The sequence below is a fragment of the Psittacula echo genome (assembly GCF_963264785.1).
Source record: "Psittacula echo genome assembly, chromosome: 3".
In the NCBI taxonomy this organism is placed as follows: domain Eukaryota; kingdom Metazoa; phylum Chordata; class Aves; order Psittaciformes; family Psittacidae; genus Psittacula; species Psittacula echo.
In genome coordinates this window covers 1,938,982-1,963,250 of record NC_137736.1, presented here as the reverse complement: position 1 = coordinate 1,963,250, position 24,269 = coordinate 1,938,982, and the positions used below count along the sequence as shown (strand labels likewise).

General features: G+C 43.6%; 1 protein-coding gene across 3 annotated transcripts in view; it reads right to left on the bottom strand.

The window, feature by feature from the left end:
• LOC308219424 (HMG box transcription factor BBX-like) overlaps nucleotides 1-24,269 on the bottom strand; it is a 134,331-nt gene that overhangs the window by 46,832 nt on the left and 63,230 nt on the right. For all 3 annotated transcript variants that reach the window (XM_080614340.1, XM_080614339.1, XM_080614341.1), the window contains exons 3-5: nucleotides 10,103-10,273; nucleotides 8,364-8,606; nucleotides 2,298-2,499 (exon numbers count right to left, since the gene is read on the bottom strand). In XM_080614340.1, coding sequence (XP_080470466.1) covers nucleotides 2,298-2,499; nucleotides 8,364-8,606; nucleotides 10,103-10,264 — 607 coding nt within the window. In that variant the 5' untranslated portion in view covers nucleotides 10,265-10,273. The remainder of the gene's footprint in view (nucleotides 1-2,297; nucleotides 2,500-8,363; nucleotides 8,607-10,102; nucleotides 10,274-24,269) is intronic.

Genomic DNA, 24,269 nt, shown 5'->3' with positions numbered 1-24,269 from the left:
GGCCAACTCTGTACCTGTAAATATCCAAAGGATTGAGTGCTACAGATGATCAAGATCCAGTTCATAAGAAGACTCACTGATGCTGTTTAATTCAAAACCACAGATGGTGCCAGAAGTTCTCCTTCAGGCAGCATCTCCCACTGACATTCACAGGGTAACTTTGTACAATACTTTCTTAAGACAGCACAAGATACAAGCAGAGGAGAGCAACGTGAATAAACCAGGTTCATCCACTATCTCCAGGACAGAAGAGTGACTCATGTTAAGGAATACAGCCTAAATTGCATCTGGCTTCAACCTCAGTGTTCACCTGGAATGAATTTTTAGCTTTACCAGAATAAAGAGGTAGAAGTGTGTGGGTATTTTTTGTAGTTTTGTGGGTTTGGTGTTTTTAAACTTTGTATTTTAAAGTAAAAAAGGGAAAATATATTAAGTTTCTACAAAGAGACAAGACACTATCAGAAGCATATGATCGAGTAACAAGAAGTGATAGAAGAAACACAGACAGAAAATGGAAAGGGCCAGCCAAGTACCTAAGTACAATTCTAAGTGATCCAGTTGGCACAGCCTTTTTTGCCATCAAAATACTTGATCAGAAACCATTTGGTCTTCCAAGCAAGAGGACATCAGAACATTTAAGAACACATACCTTGAAAGATGATGCCTGAGCAGGCAGCTAATTTGGAGGAAGGAGAGATGGGAAGAGATCTCCAAGCCCATCATTATCTTTTAGATTAAATAATTGTTCTCCCTGAATAGTGTTTCCCCTCTTCTGCATTTGCCAGAGTCACCCTCCTTCCACTTGCTTTCCCAGCCTAAGCAAATGAAGACCTCCTGATGTAATCTAGCATGTCCACCTCCCACTATCCCAGCAGTCCCTCTCCCTCCCCATCTCCAGCTGTTCCAGGTAGAGTTCAACCACCTCAGATCAGCTGTGCTCTGTTCAATGGCATTAACTCTTCTTTACAGCTCCTGAGAACACTTTGCCTGACACCCTGCAACGCAGCACTTTCTTATCCCACATCACACTGATGGCTCCCAGCTGTTCTCTTCTGCTTCCTTTTAGTCACCTGTGGGTCTTTCTTCCCCTGCTCAGTTTTGGCCAACTGGAGAACACGCAGCTTATGGCTGTCAAATTCTTTCCCCTCTTCTGAATTCTATATTCTTGGTGATTTCAGCTTTCTGCCTTTCAAACAAGCAAGGAAGAGCAGGACAAGGAGAGGGCTGCTTTCCACCCGCATCCCTCAAAGGAATCAAACACTACAACTGTTTATTTAAGTATAAAAATTAAGAGGGAGGGAAAATAACAACAGCAAAGTGGAAAGTGAAAGTTTAATTTGGTGCTTAAACAGCTTGAATACTTCTGCTGCAGCCATAGCAGAGGGCTGGTGCTTGGATGTCTTCACCAGGACAAAGCCCAGAACAACTTTATCCAGGGGAAGACAAAATGTACACACGCAAACACTGCCATGTGTTTATGGTGTCTTCACAGCACAACAGTGTTTCCCTTATGGCACTAAGAACTTACTGGTATGAAGACTTCAGAATTTCAAGTGCTATTTTAAAGCAGTTTACAGTAAATCAACAGTAGTGAGAGAAGAGCACACATACATTCGACGTGCAGAATGGCTTCATCAAGACTTTACCAATAGCTTTTAATACTGATGAAACTTAAACCCATTCTCACTATTTGGGAATCATGTACTTTGTAAGTATCGGTCTGGTTAAGTGCTCAGCAGGCTGACTTGTTCATCACTGCAGTTTTTCAGTCTTGGGAAAGAAAGAACTGAGGAAAAGCTAAGCAGGAAGAAGGCCAGCAGGTCCCAGTTTCAGCTAACTTGTATGTGGGTGCACAATTAAGCTTCCTCCTAAAACAGAAAAACTGCATTTCTATCAGGATATTGCCTACTCTAGGAAGTGTCTTTTTCCCCACCCATGAGCGACTTAAAAGTGGGGTGGTTATTGTTGGAATGCCAGAAATAAAGGAGAGATATGGCCTGTATGGGACTTTGGAAAGGAAGGATGTTACTCTCTGTACATTACATTTTCCAAACTGAAATGCAGCATGTAAAAAGCAATCAAGAGAGGATTAACAACTACCACTAAGTAAAACAGATTTCCTGGAGTGATTCCGGGATCCTAGAATCCCTGTCAGTCTTGGAAACTTAATCTGGAAAATGAAAGGTACTTGTACTATACGGCCACGTGCAGCAAACAAAACTGCAATTCAATTTCAATGCCACAGCCACGAACACAATGAGGATGCTACATCTGCGTAACAGAGATGGAAACCTCACCTGCCATCCCAAAGTTAAGCTGTGGCATTTCTTCACTTTTTGCCGTCACTTTCCTTGGGCTTGGTAAGTCTTTTGTAGCATCTGATGCAAAGGCCCATAGCTTTTTCCTGTTTGTTACAGTGGATGTCTGGGCTTTTACAGGTTTGTTTGTAGTGGGGCACCACTTGTACCCTGGGTTTGCCTTCATAAAAGCATCCTTGTACTAGAAAAGAAAAGGAAAATTACCGGTCATGACATTATACTATTCAGAGGACAATGGAGTGCACTGCGTGTAAGAGGATTTAATACAGTAAATAACCCTTAAATATTAACAGTTTAATCACACGCTCATAGTCTGACTGCCAACACAATTTAGTAAGAAGAACTACCAAGACAGTAGAGCTGTATTTCAAAGCGGGTTTTCTCTTTCCTCTCCTGAGGGTTTATCACCCAGAGCAGGCTGAAGTTCTGATTCTGAAACCTGGTCCTCAGACCTTGCACGCTCACTCACTGAGAATCTATTTGGATTTTCTACAGGTACCATCTTTGTTCCCTTTCTGGCTTGAATGAAATCAAAGCATACATTTAGCAATAAATGCAGCATGATGCTCCTTACTTTGCACTCTAACAGCTCTGTATTTTAGACTGTTGGAGTATCTGCTTTCCCAAACCAGGCACCAAAAATAAACCACTATCAGCACCATCTCGTTTTCAGCAACTTCCAGTACATCATCCCAGCGTTCCTTTTAGAATGTACCACGCTTCATGGCTGCATAAAATAAAATGGGCCCGTTTAAGATTTAGTTTGGCCTTGAGACACAGCACGCATATCAGTTGTTAGCTATACCCTTGGTATGTGGCAGCAAAATGAACAAAGCCAGACTACGCATGGGGGGGAGGGGGAAAAGGGCTGGATGCTCCACATTTTGGGGGGTAGGGAGGATGATGGGGACCCGTTTTATTCACAGAATGCAAGGGTGATGTTTTCCAAGTGTCTTGCTGACCAGATAAAACAAGTTTTCTGAGTGTTAACAGCAATAAAAAGAGCACATTTCAGTATTTTAAATGCGTTGCTATGCAAGGTGGAGAACAGGCGAAGCAGAGGAACATGCCACGCATTCCAGCTGCAAATGTTTGCCTAACAACTGATAGGGGTGTACAGCACCGGCTGCTGTGGGAGCCTACGCAGTGTGTACCAATGCTCACCTCAGGGAGAAGGAACCCAATACCTCCTCCTCATGCCCTAGGTAGCTCTCAATGGTGTCAAACAACCACAAGAGCAGTTCTATCCTGATGTACACGGCAGGGCAGCTGCAGGAAGTTTCTTCCATGATTTCACATGTTCCCACCCACCCGGCTGTCATCAGCCTCACTTATGGCTCAGGGGAGCACCGACGTTTCATGTACATGCCTGCACACAAGCACATGCAGAGTGGGGGAAAACAAAGTCCCTTGGGTATCAAATACAGACACAGCACTGAAAACCTTGTCCTCTGATAGTCACTGCAGTGTTTCCCCAGATCAGTAAGTGCCATGCCTTGTGGCAGGATCGCCATCGCACGGATATTGTTTACTTTCATTTCCATCTTCATCTCTTAGCTGGCACTTGCTACCTCCAGACTGTCGCAGGGATAAAACCGTTTCAGTTTACAAGCAGCACAGCACCGCACGAACGCGCCGTGTGAAGTCCTGTATTTATAGAAATGGCTATAAATAATAAAAGTCTGCAGGGACTGCTGACCTACATACATGCTGTGCTTTCTGAATAGGGTGCACGCATCAAACATGGAAACTAAGGACTGCGACACCTCTCACTTCACCCCTTTTCCCTTTCCCTCCGTTTGGTTTGGGAGCTCCATATATCACAAAAATAGCCCGGTGGAGGGAAGGGAAGGGGAGGGGGTAAGGGAAGAAGCAGAAAGGAAATACAGGGAAGAGCAGCTTTGCCTTCCATTGTTAAAGCCACAGCCCACTCACAAATCATCCTTCCAGCCTGCAGAGTGAAAAGCACAGAATTGTTAGCAATGAGGTACACAAGCTCTTCATATCACAGCACTGCTGCTTGGAGTAACCAAATTATTCTATGGAGCAATTGGACAGGCCGACAGGCTGCCCATCAAATGAGAACCAGAGTGCATGCCATTTGCAAGACAAGGCAGCAATAAGCTTTTAATCAGTTCCCAACAAGAGCAATTCAAGTGAGCTGGTATAGCAACGGATTTTTTCCCTCTGCAAAGCCAAGAAGTGAGCAGTAGCTGCACTATGAAGGGGAGGGGGCAAACCAAGGGAGGACAACACAGCATCCACTTCCACCATTTCAACACTCAAGATACACCAAAGAAGAACATGTAACAAGTCAGATAATGACCGAGAAGTATGAAGATCAGAAAGACTTTCAGGATTGACTTTAGTGACTATTAGACCAAGGCCCAAAATGAAGCGATAGATTCTGCTTGCCAGTGCATGAGAAGGTAACTTAAATGAGCTACACAGCTCCGAGAAAATGCCAAAGACAATAGCAAAGCTGACTGTTTTCCTCCATTCAACCAACTGTGCAGTGAACCAAGTTAGCACAGCTAGCCTAAGGACACCTCTAAAGCCACTAAAGAAAATAAAGCCCTTAACCTGCAATGCAAAGACACCACCTTGGTTCCCACATGAGTGGCAGGAGCAGAGCAGCAGGATCATGTCCCATAGTTCCAGGTAAGACAAAGAAACACAGGATACGTTTGCAGGATCGGTCTGAGGCATCATTTCTGGTTTGCCAAAGCCTAGGGTACGATGTGGTATGCAGCAGGACCAGTTCAAAGCTGAGGTTTAAAAAGGCACCGTGCTTCAGTGCAACTCCGAGTTGCTCTCATCACCAGTGAGGTGGGAACAGGGGCTCACAAGTGTATTACAGCTACACCTCACGGCAGTAGTCAGCACGTGCTTAACTTCAAATGTATGCTTAAATCCCACCAACTGGCTATTACATGTCACATGAATCCCAGACATCTAACAAAGAAAAAGAATTCCCCAGAAAATCCTACACCCTCACTAATCCCAATTTCTCACTCCTGAAAGACTCAGGGTTCCCATTACACATTGTGGTCCATACACCACCCAGTGAAGTCACCAGACTCCAATCAGCAAGCCAGAACATCTGTCCCCTTGTACCCCAAGGTGGGTGTCAAAGCAAGGATACCAAGCTCCCAGTCCAGCTGACTGTACCTGTGAAACCACTGGCCAAGCACTGTGGGGAGGAAGTGTTCAGCTCTGCCACTGAACAGCAGCATCCGTGGTTTATCAGGCTGCTCCCAACAGGAAACAATCCCGACTGCCTGGGTCTTGGCGATGCAAAGCCATATTTAAAAACGAAGTGTTTTCTAGCAAGGAAACAGGGCTTGAACAATAATAACCTCACTGGATGTTTTCCAAGGCAGCTGTATATTCCCAGTAACCCCTGTAGGAGTTAGCAGAAGAACACTACCCCTATTATTGTAGCAACTAAAAACGCTGGAGCATATTATTAAGTGGTCAGAATGCACTTTCCCCTCGGTGAAGGGAAAGGCTAACAAATGGCAGGAATATTTGCGGTTTCACTTGGACTGTTTACCAGCTACTGGGCTTATATCCTAGATAATGCAACATTCCAATTTAAGTTGATCGAGGAAGTCTGCAGGATGCAAACAGAAAACCTGCTCCTAAAGCAAACACCAGCAGAAGCTGACCCTGAGCTCTGGAGGCACAGCATCAGATCTCCAGGGCAAGTGTTGCTATGAGAGAACAGAAGCCACAAGACTGAAAATAGAAGGAGCACGGGGCCAGGTTTTTTAGGTGATCAAAGCACCCCAAGGTACACATAGGTACTACAGACCTCATTATCCTCTCAGCGGGCATCAGGGCATAGATGTCCAAAGCACTAGGAGAGTTCTCATAATTCCACTTGGAAAAAAGTCTGGGTGCCTCACAATCTTCCAGAATCCTGGAGCTTGCATACAGCTAGACGCATGTAAGTAGATACACAAATGCCTTGGTTTGCACACTGCTGAGACAGTCGCTGCTGGTACTAAGCAGGTTAAGAAACTTGAAAGCTTCTTGCCTGATGCTTGATCTAAACTGGTTTTGTAAGCTGTGGCTTCAAGTAGTAAAAGCATTCTTGAGACTATAAAACAAGCAAGGGTGGTAGCCCCTGTAGTAGGGACCACTTCTGTCAGGGCCATTCGTAGCTCTGAGGAGCAGTTCAGATGCTCAGGATACATGTTGTGCAGGTAGCAGATATGACAGAGGGTCCTCTGGGAGATGTGTGCCCTGACAAAGCAGTGGCTAGAGGCTATGCCGTGAAAACTGGAAGGCCAAGGGCAGCCAACAGCTACATGTAAGTAACAGAAGCTCATCCACTGTATTTTAAGCATCAGCGAGGTTATACATATAGGTACTCAAACAGAATATTATTGGTACAATGCAAACTTTATATCTTTCCAAAAGCATTCACCTTCCTCACTTTTAAATGAGCTCTCCTTAGGAAAAAGAAAATTACCAATAAATGGTTTGCACTAGCATAGACATTAACATCTTTTTGACAGTCTCAGCAGTAAGCCTAACTACAAAAGCGAGTGTTGAAACAGAACAACCAATACACACGCACAGAATAGGCTTGTTAGTAAAGAAGGCCCAAATATATGCAACAGCACATTATAGCTGCTAATTACTGTTGTAACATAAAACTGTTCAAAGAATAAAAATGACATTCTTGGAACTTGTCGTAATGATGTAAACTACTCAGATTTATTGTTTCACTTTGACGTTGAATATGCAATTTGTTCTTCATGCCAAGAGAAATAAATAAATCACTACAGGAACAATGATTTCTACAACAATATGATTAATAGTTTCAGATCTGTCATTTCATACAGAAGTTCTGCAATTATTTTTCTCCTTAATGAATAAAAGTTCCCTTCAGCAAGACAAAAGGTTAAAGAAAGCAGCCCCATCAGTTTTGTTTCTTCCAAAAATAATTTCTCCATTTTCATCTTTCCTTCCTCTGTATCTGCACTGCATCTCCCATTCCCTTTTCCCACACATTTCAAGAAGCATTGCTAATTCATAAGTGGGAATGCAGAACAAATCAATAACAGCTGGACAAAGCTGTGACTCAAGGGTTTTGACACTGTGTCATGGGCAGCGAATTACAAACCCCGCTTCAAAAAGAACCTGCCATACAGAACTCAATAGTTACTCACAATCTACATCCCATAGGTAATTACAGGGATCTGTTTTGAGGTGATGTTATCAACCTAAGAAACTGTCATCAACCAAAGTGTCTCTCTCACTCTGCTAACGATATCTGCAGCCTTCTTGGGGTCAGCTTAGCCAAGCAAGCTGTTTCTTAAGAAGCCTCATTTAAATTTCAAACTGACATGAAGATACCTCATGAAATTTGGGGGAAAAATCTCTTTTCCTTGCTCCCAGTTAAGGGACCCTGGTTATGTACTGCCCTCTGATTCGGGTATTGGACTTTGCTTCATCAAAGGTTCTCTTATCAGAAACCAGTTAACAATGCATAGGGAGAGACTACTGAAACTTCATAAAACACTAATCATTTTTTAATTGTTCAGCACCAAAGGTACAGAGGTCAATATCTGTTGACTACGCTTTTGATCTGGTCCACCTATATTATAATAGCAACCTGTATTATCAAGCTATATATATAGCTTGAGCCAAGTATTACTAGTTAGCTAACACTGAAGTGCATGTTATTGTTTTCAAGAGCCACTATACCTGTGTTAATGCTTGAATCCACAGGAATTATCAGATGATAGCTGCCACAAAGTGAATATATACCAATATTTGTACCTTATTTGTACCAATGACTACTAGAGCTAGGTTAGTTAGTGTACACAGACCACCTTCCTTTCATTCTGGTCCAAAGGACCAAGCGAATCAAATCAAGAACAGCAGCTTCTCAGGGCACCATAATTCGACTACGGAAGCTGAGGAACTCAGGGAAGAGAAAGACTACACAGAAAACATTTAATACATAGAGAAATAGAAGACAAATACGTAATGAACTCCCGCTGCACCCACTATTCACACGGAACGTACCTCCTTGGCCATGTCAGTGTATTTCTGCTTTTCTTTTGGATCTAGAACAGCCCACCAATCGGCCAAGATCTTGGTTGCGCCACGATTATCGAGGCGAGGGTGTTCTTTGCGCACGAGGGAGCGATGGCGCTTGCAGAACAAGAGAAATGCATTCATTGGTCGGCGAGCTCGCTGCTCTGAGGACTCGTCATCTTCAGTTTCATCAGCATCCTGCTCTAAACTGTCAGCGCCAAGGAGTGGCACCTAGCAGAGCCAAAAGAGAACATGTGTAAATCTAGCTATCCACGCTTCTCATGGAGACAGAGTCTGTGTGTGAACAAGGGAGATGCACACGGATGCACACAGCTGTCTCCAAAGGCCATCCATTCTGTCCAGAAGACCCAGAGTTCTACATCAGATCTCACCTGACAGCCCAAGGTTTATTCATGTTCTTTGCAAGATTTAATCTCTTGACTTGCAAGTGAAGCAGATTTCTAAGCTGAGGACCATTCTCTCCTAACAGCCCTAAAGGGCTGGAGGGAGAAAATCCTTCCCGCAACCTAGAAATCATCTCAGTGGGATGAGGTGAGAAGTGCTACCTTGGACGTCAATCGTGTTTGTGACTACAGAGTGCGTAGGAAGAAAAACACATAGGTAACAGTTGTTTTCCTACCTCCTGCCATTCAAAACTCAGGCTGTGAGCAGTGCTGCAGTGCAGACACTGCCCAGCTGCCCAGTCAGAGGGCAAATCTCTCAACAGAGTACACCTGCAAAGTACATTCTCTCCACTTACAGGACAGCGTATCACTCCTACAAGGGACGCACCGCAGACATCTAGTTCTGACTGAATGGAACGAATTACTGTATGAAACAGAAAACCGTCTCTACCCAAGTGCAACACTGCTGTTTTATACCACACTGTGAAAGTCACCTGTAGATCAACAGAAAGCACTGTCAGAGAATCAGGCTCCTCCTTATCCCTGTCAAGGTCACCCTCCCTTATCATTATATGGCTCAAGGCAGTCCTCTCAGCATTGACCTCTCCCTTCCTGCCTTAGGAAAGCATCAAGATGCAGATATGAACATTACCCCACATGATGTAAACATGATGTCTCCATAACCCATTTTGACTTCTTGCTATAGAGGATGAGTTAACTGTGCATTTGTGAGCTGCCACACTGTGGGGTCCTTACAGAAAAAGGGTAAGGCCAGCATCACTGAACAGGATCAAAATATCAGGTGTCACACCAGAGACAGATTATTGCCCCTGTGCTCTCAATACTTTGGAGGGTAAGTTGAATTTCACATGCAAAGACACTAAAAATTATTGATGGCCTTTTCCTTCTTTTTCCTTTTTAATTTTTGTCTTTTTTCAATATTGAACAAAAAAAACCCAAAGAAAGGTACCTATAGCTTGGTCTCCAGAGCCACTACAAGCAGGTATCAATCACAGGGTAACTTCACGTCTAAAATGAACCATTATAAAAACATGTATCAAAACCCCATCTTGAGCAAGATCAAGATACCCAGTTAAAACTCCACTGTCTACATCGAAAGAGTCTTGTGCAAGATTCTGAAATCACACTTTTGTGTTATTTACTACTTGCCTTTACAGCCTCATGGCACAGCCTCACCTCTTTCTATTTGCTATGCTTATTCATAAAAAAAGAACAGCAAGAAGCAAACAAAATAAAAGCACAGCCAGGGACAATATGATCCACCACTAACATTTTATGGGCAAAGCATCCAAGGAAGTCTACCTTATCAATATCTTCGTCCTCTTCCTCTTCTTCCTCCTCTTCAGAGAAGTCAAGGAGTTTTTTGGCAAGCAGGGGATGCCACTGAAGACACTTTCTTTTTGGTCGCTTCCCAGTTCCTTCCCCTTCTGTCGAATGATCCTTATTCCTACTACTGCCTTTCATTACTGTGACCTGCCGTGCAAAAACAGTCATAAAGTCACAAAAAGTGGTTACATAAAAAACCCCATCGTATAAACACTTAAACGAACCAGTGACAAGTACATGAGGCATTACTGTAAGACTCTCAGATGACATACTAGATATTTATTCCAATTATCAACAACATCATGGATGTACCTTGTCCAATCTTACCATTTCCACCTAGTGCCTCAATTAACTAGCAGCGTACAATTAAAGAGCATGAAGCAAAGACATTCTCCATTCCAGCTCACAAATGGGCTCCTGTCTGAAAGATAGCAGAAAAGCCCTCATGCTTCACTAGTCAACTGAGTGAGAAACTCCACAGCTCTTCCACATCTGTGTCCACTGTAGTTTTTCATGTTTTGCCACTGAGAACACCAGGGTATCTCTCTTTTTTAGCAGTAGAACATACTACCAGCCACTCACCTGGTAATCACGCACTTATATATAGCAAAGTCGATGTAGAATCCCATGACGCTACGAGCTAGGGTTTCCCAAGTGCCATTAAAAGGTGCAATAGGGACATCTGACTCCCTGCCTGAGAGAACTGAAGTTTAATACATGAATTTGGAGTGAACAACCAGAAGCAGTTACCCTGACACATCCAAAGTCCTCATTGACAAGAGCCCTTGCGCAGCAAACAAAAGCATCCACTGAACCAAGTGCATCAGAAGGTAAACTGTATTTACTTAGGTACCTATCTTTGTGTGTGCCCCTATATAAAGAAGTATGTCACCATTACCTCTAAGTAAAAATACACGCTCAACACACATTAACTACTAGATTTAGGGGATGGCTTAAGAGATCTGCTACCCAAGTAAGGGGCAAACAAATTAATAAGTAAATAAAACCAGTACATCTCATCTGAGTACTGAAACCCACAGCAAGCAAGCGCTGCTGGCACGGAGTCTGGTCCCTCATAGCCTTCTGTTTGCACTGTGTAACATCAATGATAATCCTGACAGGAGCATGGCTGGCTTCCCAAGAAAACACCACAAACAGCAAAACAAACTGAACCTGGAGAGTGGTCAGCCAGCTAAATCCTTATAAAGCTGACAGAATGGATGAAGTCTCACAGGGGCTTCTTGCCAGGAGGGTAAAGAAGCTAACTGCTAACTACTGGTCCCACAGGCAAAGCATCTCTGATGCTGACTGAGAAGGGGATGAAAAGAGGTCAAGCCTCGCAGGTGCAAGGCCACACTGTATTTCGGGATGCTGCTGTCTAGTATATGCCTGCTGGAGCACCTATGTTTCAGCCTACAGCAGCAGAAGGGAAAGCTGTGACACCTGCACTGACACCAGTTGCCTGAGTGTTGCCCGAGCCGGGGTGAATGCCTCACCAGAACCACCCTCGCACAGCAGCTACAGCCTGTACAGCCCTGGCCATGCTCCTACGTATCCCCTCCATTTCAGTGATCACTAATCCTGATCTCTTCCACGTGTGTTTCTTGTCAGTTCACTCACTGCCATCCTGACAACATGCCCTCGTTTGCAGCAGAAATAGGTGTAAGCAACCGCTTCCCCTGCAGACCCCAACAGCACAGAAAGCTGAAGGACCCTCGGACATTGTTTGCTGGAGGGAACAACTTAACCTGGGAGAAAGCAGGTTCACAGATTCTAGCCTGTATATAAAACAGCCATTTCCTCAATGCGTATTAGATTTTGTTAGTTCCCACTCATCAGCAGTACCTACCTACCATCAGTTAAGGATACCCTATAACTTCGTAGCTTCTTGCCATTAACCTCCGCACTTTGCTGTCCCCATCACACCACTTCTACCTGTAAGCATTTAAACTCCGATTTCATATCACCTGCTTTTCTGCTCGTTTTCTGTAACCAACTCGTATCTATTCACCAAACATTACACAGCATATAATCATGCACCATTTCACCTAAATCTTTATCTGTGATTGCCAAAGCGGATGAATCCAAATACACAAAAAACTTTGGCTTGAAAAGAACATTAAAGTGTGGAAAACCAAGCTGCAACCCAGTATCACAAAATGCACGTTTGAGATTGTTTCTATCCCACCGTGACCCCTGCCATGTATCACACTGCACTGTGCTCCCCATCTGTCTCTCTTCGTAAAGTGCTGACCCATCATTTGCTTTTGTTTGGGGTATTTGTGGACACAAATCAACAAGTAGCTGAGTTACTATTTGAGTAGGAACTTAGCTCCTGTGAGTAGCAGAGATTTGTTAAGTCTCACAGTTTTGTTGCATCACCATTGTCAATAAAGTATGTGGCTTATTTCTGAGCAGGATAAATGCATAACAGGGACACAGCTACTCCAGGCATTAGCACTGACTTACCTAGGTAAGCTAAGCATATGGTTTCTGCCCATGGTCAGACCTAAGTAAGATGAGTATTACTGGTAGCCTTCTATCTTGTTATTGTGCAACTAATGCTCGAAAAGAGCTCCATGATCCTCCTTTGCAGAGCACAGCTGAAGTCTCAGCGCTATTTCAACAACAGCATTGCCTTTAGCTGGCACCTCTCTGCCTGCTGCCCTTTGAAAGATGAGCAAGAAAAAACTGGACAGGACTTAAGTGATCCCATGGTGTGTTCTACATGTCCTCCATCACCCCTGAGGCCCTGCCTATGCTCTACACTGAGCTTGGCAAGGCAGCAGAGACCCCAAGCACCAGTCACCTTTCAAACCCCAAAGGAGCTCTCAGCACATTACATCACTTTACTATGACCCCGCTGACAAATAGTTTTTGTTTTCCAGGCATAAGGCTAGGTACTGAGCACCCAGTTACCCTTCAAATACATTTAGAACTAAATTAATCAAAGCTTACTGCACATTAGTGCTGAAACAGAAACGCAGGCTCAGCTTCAGGAATTCAAGCGATGCTCATTAGGTTGTTTTGTTGAATTGTGAACCATTTTAGCTTACTTGTCACCCTGAAGCAGCAGTTCTACTATAGGGAGGCTTTTAACAAGATAGGTCGCTACCCTATCAGCTGAACAAGCATTTAGGAGATCCAAGACACAGAGTAAGCCAGATCCTGGCTGTTACACAGGCACCTTTTACTAGAGCAAAGCACAGTTGCTCTTTGCTTCCACTTCAGGGTGAATCTTCATAATGGTCAACAACAAAAATACTCACAATTTAACCCCACTATTGGAAGGACTGAGGCCACAAAGTGACTTCAAACCTCACTAACATGGTTTAACCCCAGCTGGCAACTAAGTACCGCTCTATCCAAGCTCAAACCAGGACATTCACGTTTACAGCAGGGTCTGGAAGCCCTCCACCCCTTAGGTATGCCAAGCTATGTACTCCATCCTCTATGCCCTCTCTTTCCTATAAAACAGAAGTCGTTCATAACACGAACAGCCCCTATTCTTTAGTATTTCTGTGCTTCCAAACCCTTTCCTCCGAGTTTTACTTATTTCAGAGACTTTCTTTGGTGTTCTTTTTTTCTCTTTTGCTGATGCCTCTCTCAGCCAAATACAGGATTGCCAGTGAAAAACAGTCTATTCCTTTATTGCATTTCATGGGACTTTTCCTCTCGTAAAAATACACGCTGACACAGTGTGATGAACTTGTTTTCCTTTGCATTGTTTCATCTTCCAGATCACTGCCCCCACTCTTCATGGGTGTTTCTGTTAGAACTGTTGATATTTTATATACGATCATATAATCAATTATGAGAGGAGATGTCCCACACAAAAACCCCAGAATAAATCCAGTCAAATACAAACCACATCTAAAATGGGCACTTTCATTCTATTTTCTGGGCTTTTTTTCTGTCTGGAAGATTTTGGCAAGACATAACATAACTACTTAGACAACACACTCCATGGTCAAGTGAACGCACGTATGATTAAATGACAGAGCAGGTTTTACTGGCATTATTCCTTTGTTGAATGGCAAAACATCAATGGAATCCATTCAGTGGACTCTTCAGATTCTATTTATTTCTCTGATGCTTTTCCCCCTCAACACATCATCAATAGCGCGTTAGTTGCTTGGTTTGTATGGGAGACCGGACGCTGGCAGGCAGAGGCAAGCAAAAACACCAGCTCCTTCTCTCTCTTTCAGGGATCCCTGAGTGCTGGCAAGCATCCCACCAGCAAGCTTTTGAATAGAGACTTGGACCTGGACCCTACAAGAACTGAAGCATGTATTTAAGCTTGGCAATTAAACAGTTCTATAGAAAGTCACAGAACAGATCATGGAGGTTTTGCAGGATTAGAGGCTTAAAAGCATGGAAGATACAGAGCACCCAAAGTGCAAAGTTTGCAGTGAATGAAGTTTATGAACCATATCACAAGGTATGTACTTTTTTCCTACACTATCAGTAGAAATGTCAGGTGTCTTTTAAGGCAGATGTAATGGCTTTTAGAAGTCAGCAAGAGGAAAAAAGAAACTAAAAGACAGCTAACAAGATTTTACAAGGTATTTCTCAGCTTAAGGATGACAAAAAAGTGACAGACACTAGGGAGAAAGTAGGAATATTCAGACAAGACAAAAGTATGGACAGCTTCGCTTAAAATAAGCTACACATGCTTTAAAACATCACCAGAGGATACCTGTCAAGGCTGACATTCATGTTCTACTGATTGCAAGAGATACCTTCAGGGTGATGTTCTACACCTCCTTTTAGTGCAGATACAGATCAAATGATACAGATACTACACCAGCAAAAAAAAGTAACTTTTTTTCCCTTTTCTTTGTCTTTTTGGTGTGCTGCCTGTATTACTACCTTTCTGGTCCTGCCAACATTAAGCAAACAATCACAGTTTTCTGGGCTGTCTTATAAATATATATACCTAATAGGGTTTCAGAGAGAAGTAAAATTAAGATTCCTTAAGAAATGGATGCTAGTGGGGTAGCAGGGGAGAAGAATGAACATTTAGGTTTCTACTGCATACGTTTGTATTCCAATCCCACAACTGTACGCAAGTATTAGTTAACAATAAGTGTTATTACCTACACAAACAGATGACCAATTTCCGCAGCCCTAATTCTGGGTCTATCTCACCCCATGGTTGATCTGTCACTGATGATGCCGCTAGTGCTTGTGCTGAACAAGCTGCAGTCATCAGGCATGCCCCAAAGTACATCCACAAACACCCAAATCCTTATAAAGGTCATAAAGAGTAACCCAGGCACATGTTCTAAGAAAGACTGGGAAGAAATCCCAGAGCTGCAAAAGCCGAAGCCCAGAGATGGGAATTGTAACTGTGGTGCATGCACTCCCTGTTGGAAGGTTCTCTATGGAAGAATCTCTGACCGTCAGCAACACTCATTTCCACGAGGACAGTGGAAATGATTTCTGTTTTCCTGTTACCTTAAAGTCACATTTCCTGGAATCCAGCTGGGCCCTCAGCTGAGCCCATGAAAATTCCAGGTACAAAGGAGCAAAGGGAAAGCTTCAAGTGGATTTTCCACACTTTCTGCTCTGTTTTACACTATCTAACTTCTCTATTACTTTACACAAACAAATACCAGAGAGAGAAAAGAGGATCGAACTATGACACTAACGGCTTGGTGTTTCAGGGGCTACCAAGTCAGTGACCTGAGCTGACAACGAAGAAGCAGGAGACTGGGAGACCAGTTCATCTTCTCACAAGTCGGTCAGTAAAATACACCACATGAATACATAAAGCTTTTTAAAACATAAATTTCCTTTTAGCTCTGGGATAACTGAAGCAGAATATTCCTATGATGAAGGACAAACATGAGCTGGCACTAATTACTGACCAGTCAGTGAATATATTCTTTATTGTTTCCCAGCGGAAAGCCATTAATGAGCTTTCTAATTTTCAGAGATGTGATAGTTTAATGGGGGACATGCTGAGACTCAACAGAGTCCTGTTTGCTAGCAGAGATTTGGGATAGGCTGTCACCACATGAAACACTTAGCAACACTGCAACAAGTCTTACTTATTTGTTAATGACATCTCTTCCATCTTCATAAGTGATTTTAAACTACTCATAATTCTCTTAAACTCAGATACGAGTTGCTTGATGGTTTTGTTCTCTAATACCTAAAATTAAACCCTAAGATGATCAGAAGAATGTCAACAGCACTCTTTCAAGTGAATTTTTCATGCTTACCAGAGAGCAATAAAAGCAACATGTAATAAAAGTCAATCAATTTTAAACAGCAGCTCTACTCTTTCTCTGCTCGCTCACATGCACAAGATGCATAAGATGTTCTTTGGGGTTTTTTAATGCAAAGAAACCAATCGTGTTTTGCCTAGTGCAAAAAGCACTTTATGTTGAACAACCGTACTCACCATTAGCATAGAATCAGGATGCTTCAAGTTTTTTAAAGAAGGAAGGTGGGGGGGAAAGTCTTGTTACTAGCGATCACCTGCCTTTTTCATGTGTGTATCCTTTAGTTCTGCTTTTGGTTAATACTATCGTGGTTAATTCTTCAGAGCTACCAGTAAGAATGTCTTTAAGGGCATTTCAAGTGCTAGCTGTCTCTAAACCCACTTTTAGAATGGAAACCACACAGACAGCATGTGCACAGGATAGCACAAGACCACCTCTTACTGAACAAGGAAATCTCAGGCCTTCAATACATAATAAAAACCTGCCTATTCTCTGGAAGGAATACTCTGCTTGTGTCACCACTTCAGGCAACTGGGTTTTAAAAGATACCAAATGAACATGAACCTTTCCATGACACTCAAGCATAAGAAACAAAGCCTGAAAAGTCACGAGGATGCACATAAACTGCTGCAAAGTTTCTTCTTGAAGTCTGATTTTGAATAATCTCTCTTTTTCTAGTTCGCTTTTTTTCTCTTCATTTATAGAAAAGAGGAAGAAATACAAAATCCTATTTTACTTTGTAGAGAGTTCTTCAGCCTTTAAGAATGCCCTCATTAAAGTAAGTGAAAGACAGGCAAACCCTGCCTGCTACAAAACTGCCCTCAAAAGGCACACTTAGGAACCGGATACTAACATTACAGTGCATGAGTAATCTACTGCATAGATCCCAACTATTGCATTTTCCTTACACCCGAACAGACACAGCTGACTGGACCTTAGTCAGCCAAGTATTTCAACCAACACTCAGCCTGAAATTCAGTGTTTAACTCAAACCTGGGAGTGCTACGTTAGTTATGGTACTGAAAAAACAACTTAAGAGTGTATCATGGTTAGGCTACTAGCAAGTACTTGTTGTAAGTAGGGCAAACTGCTTGTTAAGAGTACAATTTAGTAGTTGTAGTCTAGGAAATACACTAAGGAAGGAAAAAAAAAAGCAATAAAAAAAGGAGGAAAAGAGAAAACAGTAAAAAACACAGAGAATGAGGGGGGAAGGAAAAAACTGTGGAAAAAAGAATGGAAAAAAGGCAAGGAAATAAAAGAAGAATGAAGAAAACAGGCCAAGCAAAATTAAAGGAAAACCTCTGTAAAAACTAGCATCATTTAGCTCGAGAAAGACAAAATAACAGGCTTTAAATACATAAAAGACAAATAATCTATGTTCCCTATCCATTATGGAGAGCACAAGAGGGTAGCCTCTGCTGACAGGAAGGAAAACAGAGGCCAAGCCCTGGAGAGCAGCAGAAGGGAAGGTCTCCCCTCGGATGTCACCCAGCACCCCAGCACCTGCAGGGCTGTGGTGTGCAGGGCAATGGCACTGAGGAACAAACCTCCCAAGTCATCATGTGTCGTTGTGCCCCATACCCTAAACATAAGAAAACCTAATCATGAAAACTAAGTGGGACATCATATTTCAAATAGGCAACTAAAAAAGTGCTCAAAAGGTGCAAGTTTGGACAATTCTTACGAAAACAATCACTCCCCCCCCAGTTCTCTGAAGTCTTTTATTATGTCAGTTTGCTTTTGGGGTCTCCTCCCTCTTTGGATGCTCATTCACTAGACTGAATGCCAGGTAACAACCACTTAACTAGGCAAACCAAAATCAGTACATTTAACTTAAACTTATCAGTGCTGGAAAGTTCCAGGCTTGCGGGAATCTCCTCCTGGACCTACAAAAATAACCTTTATTATTTCACTTTAAACTATACTAATACAGGGTGTGTATCAATAATAAAGGGTGTATATAATTAAAATAATAAATTATGATAAACAATAATACAGGTTATATGTAAATAAGAAACATATAATTAAATTAATAAAAATAATATAGGGTATGTATAAATAATAAAGGGTAATAACCTCTATAATTTAACTTTATAAAATAGGGGAAATGGTTTAGGAAACGGTCAAGCTTTTATTTTCTGCTATGCCTTATCCTAAATAAACCCAATCTGAGAAAAGTCAAGACTTCAAACACTAATCACAAATTTTAAACAATAACAAAAAGCGGCCAATGCTTTCCAAACGGACTCGCTGAGGCCCAGCACAACAGGTTCAGCCCTATCTTAGAGCAAGCTTTTAATGTAACTCATGGATGAAACGGCAAGCCAACCGACCCCACAGGAAACCTTCGCTCTGTTTGGGCAATGCAGCTTCTGTTTGGCAGAAACACAGCGCTTCCACTTCAAAACAAAACCCCGATGCCGCTCAAAGCCAAAGCGCATCCACAAACCCTGCTCAGTCGGTGCGCGCTATATCCAGAAGGCGGGGGTGCGGGAAACACGCCAGCCCGAACAGCACCGCGATTCGGGAGCAGGAGGGCTCAGCACGCTGCGGAGGATGGGTCAGGGAAAACAAGGAGGCAGCAGAAACGCTGCTGCAACCCAGCGGCAGCGGTGGCTGCGGCGGGGCTTGACGGAACGGCCGGTAACTGACGGCACCGGTGGTACCCGTGCGGCTGAAGAGGAGCATCCGGGGGGCAGGCAGGGAAGTGCGGGGCACGGGCGGTCTCTCCGCGGATGGTGCCCCTGCTGGGGCGCAGGGCAGCTGGAGGAGGTACGGGGGGGGGGGGGGGGCAAGGCAGGTTCCACCGGCCCGCAGGCACCGCTCCCTCCGCCGAGGGGCTGGAGGCGCCGGCTCCTTCCGGGCTCCGGTACCCGGCTCTGCGGTCACACCGAGCGGCAGCCGGTGTTCCGGTTAGCGGGGCTCGGCTTTAAGTACCTGCTGTGGGGAAGAGGAGAGACCGCGGTGGCATTTGGCAGCTCTGCTGAGCGGTGCTGCCGCAGGAGACCTTCGCCGAGGAGGCGAGAAAGTGAGGGAGGTGCCCGGGGCTTCCTCGGTGCTGGGGGAGAGGGAGGATGCGGAGCAGCAGCCGAGCCGGGGCTCGGTGAGGGCGCTGGAGGTGTTCACCTCCGGCCCGAAACAGACCCGGACACCGCGGTTCCAAACCGGCACCGGGGTTCCAAACCAGCCTCAGGGGTTCCAAATGGGCAGCGGGTGGGGAGGGGAACGACAGCCTGCACTCAAAGCTCGTTGTTTAAGTAAACCCCCCTAACACAACAATAAGGAAACACACACCATAGAAATAAACCATCATCTAGCCAACCCACCCAAGCTATCTGCAGTTGTCTGGAGACGCAGGCTGTAAGCAAAGCAGGCCTTTTCTTGCCTTGAATTTAAGTTACAATAGGACATTTGCTATTGCAGGATTGATTTCAGCCTTCAGCAGCTGCAGAGGCAGAAGCAACCAGAACCCCAGCGACTCACAGGGCACTGCTACACTTACTTCACCAGAACATTAGCCAGCAACAAACACACTGGGGCTGGCCAAGATTTCGGGGTCATAAAGTGCAGAAAACAGGCAGGGTGAGAGCCACCTTTGGGGCACCAAACACTAACCACCCCATGTGCCAACAGAGCACCACAGCAGATCTTCCCATGGCCATGTGCATCCCCTGGGAAAATCCACACAGGTTAGCCTAGTGGCATCCACTGCCTGGAGATCCTGGAGAGCAGCCATGGGTTTCTCTCACTGCATGCTCTGTGCAGCATAAACGCAAAGGAGCCAGGCACTGGGGAGCAGCAGCAGGCCTCCTGCATACATAGGTGATGCCAGTCACCCAGGAGATGGATACACTGGGACCCCTGTGCTACTAGACCTGGCCCTAGAAAGCTTTGGCATCCTTTTGCTCCAAAGCAGCATCCATTTTTCCTGCTACATCTGCAGCCACTACAGGAGAGAGCGACGACAAACCCAGGAAGGTGAGCAGAATAAACACCATCAATTCAAAGCACAGAGGATGCAGAGCTCAGCCTGCTTCAGAATGCTTCCTCCCATGGAGAAGGGGATAACAACAACACGCACCTCGAAATCCCTCTGCTGACGCCAGAGCAATTTATCAATAGCGCACTTTTCCTCCAGGAACACCGAGTAGACTGTGAAACGCAACCACCTCTCGAGTGCTTGTCTGCAGAGCATCACAGCCCATAGCAACAGCGCAATCTGAAAAACACTGACTTTTAGAGGGTTAAAGCAGGGGAGCTATTCTGACAGGATGGTTGCCTGACAGCAATGAAAACAAGGGTCCAGAGCTGAGAGAGCGTTCACATACATACCCCCCAAAATTCACTTTGTGCCCCTGTGTGATCAGGACTACCTGTGCCTGCCTGACGAGCAGCTTTTCTAGACAGATCGCTGTCATTCCTGTGATTTACTGATATTTTCATGTCACCCTAAAATGAAAACCTTTGTGATTTGTTAACCACGGGTTCCCACTAGCTTTTGCAAGGCACTAAATGGTTAATCTCAGCACAGACGGCTTTAGAGCCAGTGAGATCACAGGTAAGATGGCCACAGGAAATACCTAATGAATTTCTCTGCAGGGGTGCTCCCATCAGCTCATTCCCACGAGGGCATCTGCAGTTCAGCAACAACCTCCTCACTGAAGGGCTACTGGTATGAATCCACAGCCAAACTGAAATTGTGTGTGAACAAGATAGGTGGCCTTGAGTTATGCTCACAGCCTTCAGAGAAGGAGACCCTCTGCATGGGGGGGTGAGGAGTCAATGTTTTTGACTTGCCCCTCCCAAAGCTTCATTTTAATCTCTGATTAGCAAGCGTACCAATTGCCTTAGGGTCCAGGCAGGGCAGAAACACAGCCAAGTGCTTTTGCGCAGCACAAAGGAGGAGATGTCCCTGTCCCTGCAGCATCCATCACAGGGTGAGAGCACAGCTGAATGGGAAGATTGTTCGACTCTCCTTTTCACCTCTTGTTGATTGTGCCCTAGCATCTTCTGCAAAACCGGGACAATGCAGCTGTGTCCATCGCTACTGTAATCCATTCTAAGGTTTACCATGTGTGTAACGAGGCCTTCATAGTAAAATTCAGTCATAATTGCTACCAGTGTCAGGGGAACCATATACAGCTGTATAAGCAAATGAAAGAATTAGTCCCTTAATACGTATTTAATAGGCTGTAAAATAGCCTCGCACAACCCAGTATTAGAGTTTGTCTACTTTCACTCTCTTCAACTCAAGTACAATAGGCGAAGACAGTTCTCCAGACAGCCCCTCGGAACAGCTACTACCCACTGCTCCTACAGAAAAAGAATCAAGTTAATGGCTACAGACAGCATTTACTCAGGTTTGTTCATCTTCAATATTACTAGCTCATAAATCATGGTCATGTAATTCTTGTGCATCTCAGATGCAACCATAAAGAGGCTACATGAAAATTTCAGCTAAAAGAGGCTTGTGCAATGATCACTGACAGAAATACCATGTATTGACTTGACGATTAATTTCTAGCTGCTATCGTATTTTCTGCAGAAGCAAACTGGTACCATTGCCTTCCGCCTTCTCTACACACCAAGAAATAATGTGGGTAAAGCAAAAAACGAGAGAAAAAGGAACCCTTGGAGTCTGTTCCCTGCCTGAGCCCTCCCTTACAAGATTCTGGGCTATTTTCCAAACTATTGACCTAAAATAGTATTAAAAGAAATATTAAAGCAGCAACATTTTGGCAAAATACGCTGTATCTCAAATTAGGCATAGGCCAAGAAGATAAAAGGAATGCCAAGGCAGAGCATAATGCTGGATACGACTCTCCTCTCCCAGGTACCAAGTGATAGGATGAGAAGAAGTTGTGCATTACGTGTATTGCTCTTCTTACGAAAGGCAACATTTGAAGTACCAGGAATGAGCTTTTACTGCAGACTACATTTCTGAGTGCAGTGGTTTAATGTGATCACGGAAGAAGAATATACAGCTAAAGGAACTCCGGTTTTGGAAACACCACCATCTCTCAGAACTATTCAGATCCACATAAAACCCTTTAGGGTCTAGCCAAATTTGTCATTCTTTTGACAGCAGATGTAAGATCTCAATACACAATTTTCAAGTGCCATCTAGTGGTTATTTTCATTTTTATTTCATTTGGGTATTTAAAAATAACTTCCCCCAAGTTTTAAATTGAAAAAAAACCAAAGAAGTTTGGTTTTTTTATCACATAGTGCTACTTCCTTATGCAACTCTTGGTCCTATAGTGGTGAGTACATACTTAAATGAAGCCTAAGTTTAAGCATTCTGATGGACTGAATTTAGGCCAAAAGACAGGGGATTTCAGGACTAAGGAATTAAAAGAGAAGGGGGAAAAAATATCCATAGAAACAAAAGAAGGCACAAATGCCAGTTCATTATTTAGAGCTTTTTCAGCACAATTTAATGACTTATCATGAGAAAATTTTGATATATTAAAGTCCGTAAGTAATTAGGGCCTTACCTGAATGTATGAGAAAATCCTGGAGAATAAAGCATGTTAAAAGCATTCCTCACAGCAGATAAAGCCAAAAATCCACCATGCCATGTCAAGAGGTTTCTGGTTTACGCTCCACCCGAACTTTGATGTTCAGATCTAAGTTTGGTGACTTAACATATTAGTCTCATCTTGGGAACAACTACTTCAGGTCTTCTGTTTCCTACCTCAAATATCCTTATTCTCTAAGTACAAGGAATTGGGCTACGTACCCTGAAAAATGGCTAAACCTTTGTACCCAAGGAGGCATCAAACCTGTGGTGCATGCCATCCAGACAAGCTGCGTGAAACGTGCAGAGCACATCAAGTCCTGGATTCAGTGTATATGAAAAGACACGTATGTGCTTGTATCTCCATTTGGAAATCTCCAGACACAAATATGGAAGTCTGTGACAGGCAACCAACCAACATCTGGGCTTCTTTATAATGGACTTCTGAGAGCCTAAGAGGAAGATGTTCTACTTGTGTAACATACTTTAGTAGAGCTACAACAATATCCATCTAATTTTGTGTCTATCTATCTCTATAGAGAAAGTATTCGAACACAGAATTTGCGATAGAGCCAAAGTCAAAACCATACCCTTCCCACACATCATCATGTACTATTTCTTTACTTAAAGACTTGTTAACTACCTTGCTGTGGCAGAATCAAATTTACTGTGGAAAAAACTATCAAATCAATGCTTATTAGCTCTTATTCATTCTGTCGTGAATGCGGATTTCAAAGCACTTTAAAAAATGGTGGGAACATTGATATCTTCCTCATTTTTCCTATTAGGAAGGAGTCTTAAAGACGTGAAATCTCTTTAAAAAAAGAGGTCAGAAACAAATTAATGGTCAAAGTGGGAACAGGGTTTAGTTGTGGACTTGGCAGTCCTGGGGTAAAGGTTGGACGTGATGATCTTAAAGGGCTTTTCCAGCCTACTACTGGATTCTATGATTCTATGACTGAGGGGTCCACTGGACAACCCGAATTGCTTGTGCCGATAAATCACTACACAGACAAACCTGTAAGCATCTCACTTTAGACCTGAGCACTGTCTCCCATTTGTAATGCATACAAGCCCTTAAACACACCATGGAACGTGTCTATCTGATTTGGGGCTCATTCAACATTCTCAGCTTAATAATCCACGTACAGGTCCTGGAAAATTTATAGCATAATGCAACTACCTCTGGGCAATTACATAAAAAGCAACGCAAACATTTGGAGGTGCAGGAAATCACAAAGCTGGCCCTGAATACAAGAACAGGGTATATACAAAGCCAGAAAGAGTGGTCATATTTCATAACACACAGATTAAAAAGAGGGAATAAACAATGTTACTTAAAAAACCCTCAGAAGGAAGACTATTAACCTATTGCATATCTAGCCTCACC